The 7,007-nt window shown below is 34.1% G+C and overlaps 1 protein-coding gene across 1 annotated transcript in view; it reads right to left on the bottom strand.

Annotated features, from left to right (window-relative positions):
- UACA (uveal autoantigen with coiled-coil domains and ankyrin repeats) overlaps nt 1–5,954 on the bottom strand; it is a 58,067-nt gene extending 52,113 nt beyond the window's left edge. The window contains exons 1-2 of the mRNA XM_006776071.2: nt 5,549–5,954; nt 3,159–3,292 (exon numbers count right to left, since the gene is read on the bottom strand). Coding sequence (XP_006776134.1) covers nt 3,159–3,292; nt 5,549–5,587 — 173 coding nt within the window. The 5' untranslated portion in view covers nt 5,588–5,954. The remainder of the gene's footprint in view (nt 1–3,158; nt 3,293–5,548) is intronic.
- Nucleotides 5,955–7,007: the final 1,053 nt, after the last annotated feature.

The following is a 7,007-nucleotide window of genomic DNA, read 5'->3' as shown; positions in this document are numbered from 1 at the left end:
CCAACCATAAAATTATTTTCGTTGCTACTTCATAACTGTAATGTTGCTACTGTTATGAATCGTAATGTAAATATCTGATATGCAGGATGGTCTTAGGCGACCCCTGTGAAAGGGATGTTCAACCGCCAAAGGGGTCGTGATCCACAGGTTGAGAACCGCTGACCTACTCAGATGATGAGCCCTCAAATATTTAAATAACTGAATGCTTAGAGACAAAATTTGGACTTTACAAATTCACTTCAAGATAGTACAACATTTAGTCATGCATCTCTACGATGGATATAAATGCAAACTAGAGACCAAGCACTACTAATTAAACAGATTTGGTACAATTTGAATTAGAGAGAAAGAGGTATTTCTGATAAAAGGAATATAGTATTCTTAAGAGTTGGATAAATTCTGCTTTTACGGGAATTAAAAATGCTATAAGGTTGAGGGTATTAATCTCTTTGCAGCATAGAAGTGGGGAATTATCCTATGCAATGCACCATTATAACCTCTTGAAGAATGGTAATTTCTTTCAAGCACAGGTTTTTATTCTCCCAACAATCTTAGTGATAGTTTTTGTTTGCCTGTTTTCATTTCTTAGCTTACAAAATTTGGAAGAGTTCTTTCTTCAAAATAAATCAGTATTATACACTAATGATGTACTAAAGGGTAGAAATCTCAACAATCCAAAATGCATTAATCCTGGTATGCTAAAAGTAGATGTGCATCAGAAAGAAGATATAGCAATCACTAAATTGTATATACAGAGTTGTCAAGGAAATTTGAAAAAAAAAACTGCATTACAGAAATACTCTTTTACAATTAAAAAAGGCAATACATTTTTTTTAAAACAAGACATCTACTTCTACTTCCATAACAGAAATGCAGAAAATTTGGACAATCCCTACCTCTGAGGACAAATAGAAAAGCTACATAAAATATAAGACATAAGTATGAAGTCAGCAGTAAGCTAACAAGATAGTGAAAAATTATGAGGCCAGAGGCCCAGAGAGGAGGAGGGCTTGGTGTTCGAGGCTATTTTTGGCTAGGAGTAATTGCTGATTCCAGAGAAAACATCTGAAAAGCTGAACAGCACATCTGACAGCTTGAGGGGTTGGGGAGATGGGAATTGGAATCCATAGCTCTCCACGTGGCAGGGAGGTTTCTTGGTGAATCTGACCCTTTTGCATTGGCAAAGGACTGCAACCTAGGAGAGAAGTGAACAGGAAGAAAACAGATCCTTGCAGTGACTATGGCCAGGCTCCAAATATCTTGTTTTTGAAATTAGATTGAGTTAAAGGAGCACTTGTTGCTTTTGTCTTAAATTTTCAAATTAAACCCCCTCGCCCAAATCATCCAAAATAAAATTATTTTTATAATTATACATTATACACAAAATATATTTGTAACAGGTTGTATTTGACTAAGTATAAAATGCTTTAATTAAGGGAGAATGCAGTTTGTGAGTAACGAAAGTAAAATATTTCATCCTACAAATCCCAGAAAGAACTCTATTTCTTATAGTAAAAACCTCAAAAATAACTCAAATATTTCACAAAATTATGTTCATAGTTCATCAAATTATATCAAGTTTTTATAACTTTGACCTTTAGTATAAATAATTTCACTCAAAATTGATCTAGATCCAAAAAAAATCTGAGTAAAAACTCAAGCAACCATTAATTCAAAACACTGAAAGCATGGACAGGCAAAATTGAAGAAAGGTTTCAGTGAAGATTTTCAATCACAAAGAAGATTCCCTTCATTTTTTAACATCTTGGTATTTAGGGAAAACAAGAAAAATGAAAAACAAAGTCAGTTTTAAATATTAAGGTTTCACCATTTATACTGTGAGCCCTATAAATAGCTTAAAATTTAGTCAAAATAGGAAGGAGTAGGACTCAAAATAACCAATGTTTCTGTAGCTATCAAATTGCCTACTGGATAAAATTAAAAGAATAAACTGAAACTTTTCAAACTTTATTGCTCTTAAAAACTATTTTTTAAGTCATGCTTTGTTATTTTTACTATTCTCAAATATCTAAGCATTCTAAGATAGTGACCCATATCAAGAATTAACTATTCACCAAAATAATCCAGAGACATAGAAGCATGGGACAGACTGTGGAATCTCAGAGAGAAGGGGTGGGAGGAGGAAGAGATCAACCGTAACCCATGGGCCCAGACAATAGTTGGTGAAGGCCAGGGGTAGAGGATGAAGGGCAGGGACAGGCTAGAAGAGGACAATGGGGAGAAAAGGGGACATATGTAATACTTTCAACAATAAAGATTTAAAAATAAATAAACAAAAGGATGTAAAGACATAAAAAAAGAATTAACTGTCCCTTTCTTAATATTCATTGCTATATTTAATATCTGGTTGCCAGTCATGATATTCTAAATAAATACATGCAAATATAAGACTGAGAGAAATTTCAGGAAATGAGACTTTTCAGCTCTAACTTTGGAAGGTTTCCCAGATTTGGTTTTAACTGCTATAATTATAGATGATAGTAACAGAACCTAGAGTTTACCCTTTAACTCAACTGACCCCCATCTTAAGCAGAAAGGGAAGTGATGAACACTGAGGAGGGAGAGGAGAAAAGATCATGTAAACAAGCCAGTAGTCCTCAGTGACACAGCAGCAAAGGGAAGGATCTCTGCCTATGTCACCCTGAGCCACACAAGCTATTCTGCCTTCCTTTTTACTATAAACATTTTCATTTAAACTAAATTTAATTCTCATTTCCCCAAATATACAAATGAATTGGGAGTTTTGAGGAAAAGACAGTGCAGTTTATAGAACTCTTTTCAAGACAGAAACTTGGTTTCATATCCCAGCTCTGTAAACATTTCCTACTTCTTTTAGAGGGCCACTGCGAGGATTAAATATGATAAGGAACATAAAAAAAGTTATAGAGCAAATGCACTAAATAATGCAGGCTGTGTTTTGCCACAAGGCCTAAAGAACTAGACTACAGGTAGTACTTTAGTATTCTCTCTCTAGCTTGGAAATCTTTCAAATTGAGAACAATGTTTAAAAGTGATGTTCGTAAGATTTTATAATGTCAGATTTGATACTTCTTAATTTAAAAAGTTGATAACCACAATTTACAAACTTCATTTGTTTCCCAAATTCCCTTTAGGAAATTATCATCAATAATACTTACACAGATCTGCCTTCCACATCTAGCTTGCCTGGATTGACCCCCTTTTTGGCAAGGATTGAGGACACTTTTTCTACATCTCCCCTTTCTGCTGCTTTCATCAATCGGTCATCATATTTGTTCCAATCTGCTGCATGCTACAAAATTTAAAAAATAGTAAACATCATATACTAAAGAAGAAAGGAAAAGCAATATTGCATATACATCACTCGTTTCCAACTGCATCCCAAATTTCCTTCTCCCTGCTGTGCTAATTTCACAGAGAGAACGTTTCAGAAACATGATAAAGAAGAACTATATTAAATTAGATTTTTGAGAAAAAGCATATTTCTCATGTTCTCTGCTTTGTTTTCTTTGCCTTCGGAACAAAGAAAGAAAATTAATAATTGATGTGCCAGGCATAAATTACTTAAACAACCCTAGTAAACTAAAACTATCATCCCAATTAACAGATGAAAAGTCAAGGCCCCAGGTACATTAAATGACTTAAATGGCCAAGCCCAACCATGATTTCTCATGATTTCCACAATCAGTGTGCTTTTCCTATCTCTAACTCATGCTTTCAGATTTGGTTCTGGTTACATCTGTTTCAAAACCTTTTAGATGCAGAATTCTGCACACATTTTAAAAACTCCGTCCTGTCCAGTGGTTGAGCATTGACCCAGGAACCAAGAGGTCAAGGTTGATTCCTGATCAGGGCACATGCCTGAGTTGCGGGCTCGGATGTGCAGGAAGCAGTTGATGGATGATGTTCTTTTCTCATCGATGTTTCTATCTATCCCTCTCCCTTCCTCTCTCTCTAAAAATCAAAACATATTTAAAAACAACAACTAAAACCTCCTTCTCAACTTTAGTAAAAGGCAAATTATACACAGACACACACTCAACAGAGAAAGCAATTCATTATGCTTATATTAGGGTAAAAAGAAACTTCTACATAGGAAAAAACTCTACAAAAGACTCTGAAGTAGTAACTACTTAAAAATCCTAAAATAATAGATACAGGTGACTTTCATTTTCTTCCTTCTTATTTACCTTCAACATACATTATTTTTGTTTTAAAAAAAGATTTTTAATTTTAACAAAAGCTCACTGTACATGTATTTACAAGGAAGAAAAAAAGGAATTTTTAAAATATGGTCTAATCAAATCAAACCTAGCTTTGATAGGAGAAAACATATTCAAGACATTCTGAAACCAAAAACTTGGATCTTCTCTTAGTAAGCAGAAATGTAGAACCCAGAACTAAAATATACATTATTTTAGCCTTTTAAAATATTATAGAGTAAACTTATTGCTAAATTCCGTGTTAGGTCCAGTATTATTTCTAGGGCAAAAAGTGATATACATGTCTTTGACTTAACTGACAAAGCAATTCCTATGTCCATAAATACCATAATAAATTTCTGGGGGGGGGGGGAATTAATCACTTATATGAGGCATATCCTCTAAGTGTTTGATCAATATGATTATTTTATATCTACTATCCCCTCCAAACTGAAAGAAAAAAATTGCCAATTTTCTAGCTAAATAAGCAATGTATTTATTAAATACTTGAAGTAAAAAATAAATATGAAAGTTAAATATGGAAAAAAATAAATACCTTAAAATTTTAACCCACTCCTGAAATAGAATCTGGTTCAAGTACCTACACAGACTTCAAAATTGTTGTCTCTAAATTCATCAAATTTGGAGATGAACCCACTTCCTTCTAATTTCAAAAATTCAAACTGACATCTATGAGTAGAGATAGTTCTACTTATTGACTCAAAGGCTAAACTACATTTTAGGTATCTGCTTTCTTTAGCTTTAAAACAAAACAAACAGTTTACTGACTCTAAATTGAAGAATAGTAGTAGATGTAGGTCTCGGATACTATGTTTTCAAACACCTAAGGTATTAAGTCACACAAATACTTGATCTAAATTGATTAAGTTATCCTTGCAATTAAAGCAATCTCAAATTTATTTCCAAGTAAATTTGCTGGTAAAGAAAGGAGCTATTTAAAACACTAAAAAAATGATAAAATCCGAAAGTAAGACTTATAAAAAGATAATTAAAGGTGATTAGTCTCATATTATCATGTGATTTTCACTTCGACGCCACCAAGCGCAGTTTTCCCTTTTGCTCAACTGTCAGTTAACAGAAATACTGCTCAGTTATTAAGATTCTACTACATTGGGGGTGGGGGTGGGTGGAGATTCTACTATATGATTTTTAAACCTAGAAAAAGAAACAAGAACTTTTTGTTTCTATTACTAACCCCAATTAGATAAATCAGAAAGAATATGACAAAGAAACCAAAATTAATAAAACAGCAGTACATTTTAAACGAATACAGTTCACAAAGCTTAACAGAATCTTTTGTTACACCGGACTACAGGGATACCTACTTTGTTCTTAGGAGCACAAGAAAACCAACAGTTCATCATAGACAGAACTTAGTTTTTGTTGCTAACAGCAAACGACTACAAATTAAGTTACAAATCTCTGTAGCTGACAAAGCAAGCCAGCAGACAAACTCCTAATCAGTGTGACTTGGCCCTCTCTTTACAACTCTTCCTGTTCGCCAATCCCCATGCTGTGCTACACTTAGCTTGGATCTCTAACGATATTTTCTTCATCTTCGGGATCCTTCTCCGCCTTCATAACGTCTGAAAATTATCTTCCTTGCTGTGCAGAATTTGAATAAGAGCAGCCCCAAGTCAGGTACTGTAACTCCTCCTATTTCTTATTCTTTAGAAACTGTTCTTCAAAGCTTCCCTGTCAGGGACTCCAGTGGAAAATCTGAAGTGCACTCTGCATCCTGCTGCCTCAACACTGCAGCAGAGACGCTGTAATGCTGGATAAAACTGACCACATCCGAATCATCTGTAAACAGTGTGGAGGCTTTCTCCCATTGGTCAGGTCTATTTTAGATTCCATAGGACTTGACAGCTGAGTGACAGAAAGCAAGCAGCAGCTAAGAATATACTGTAAATGCATGCTTCTCCTCTGAGTAATAAATTTCAGGTCTACTGGGGGACCAATGACTCAAACGTATTGTAAAACATGCTTAGTTTATCAAAACAACTTGTGTGACATTATGACAATACTATTAAGAGTCAAATTTGGTTATTTCATAAAATAATATTTAAAATCAGCTTCATTCAGTCTTAGGATCATCTATGGTGAACTTATAATAACCTTGGTAAACAGAATATAAAATTTTATTTTAAGCAAATGTGTCACACTTTAATTTAAGGAAACACACATAGTAACTCTTTCGAATTTTGTCCATTTTCCTTCCTACTCCTGTCACTCTCCTGCACACAACAAGGTTTCAGTTTACAAATGCTGCCAGTCTGTCTCCTAACATGTTAAATGAGAAGAGCCAGAGGCACTGCCAAGACATTAAATAGACTGCATCATGATGAATACTTTTCAACAAATTTTAAATTTAATTCAGTACTCTTAATTTCCAAGTTTAGACCTCTGCCTGATATGACAAGTAAATATTTTATTAGTGGAAAATCAAATTATCAGGATTCTGGGGTTAAAAAAACAAACTGATTAAATACTAAAGGAGGTAAATGTATATTAAACATTGAGCTAGACTGTAAATAAAACCCTTTTTGGGGACAAAGCAGATAATTTCTCCACATTCTGATACTGTTTTGCATATTTATACCAACATTCCTTACATTATCAAGGACCATAACAAACATCTGCAAGCTCCAGGGTATTTTTTTACCTTCTAGTTACTTCAACAGCATGAGAATAATTTATACTCCCTCCAAAAAGACAGGTTTGGGAAAAGTGTTTCATAAGAATTCAAAACATTCCAACACGTTGTTTTTATGAAGGAGGTAA

Source organism: Myotis davidii, unplaced genomic scaffold, assembly GCF_000327345.1.
Source record: "Myotis davidii unplaced genomic scaffold, ASM32734v1 scaffold1069, whole genome shotgun sequence".
NCBI classification, from domain to species: Eukaryota; Metazoa; Chordata; class Mammalia; order Chiroptera; family Vespertilionidae; genus Myotis; species Myotis davidii.
This window is presented reverse-complemented; position numbering and strand designations above follow the sequence as displayed.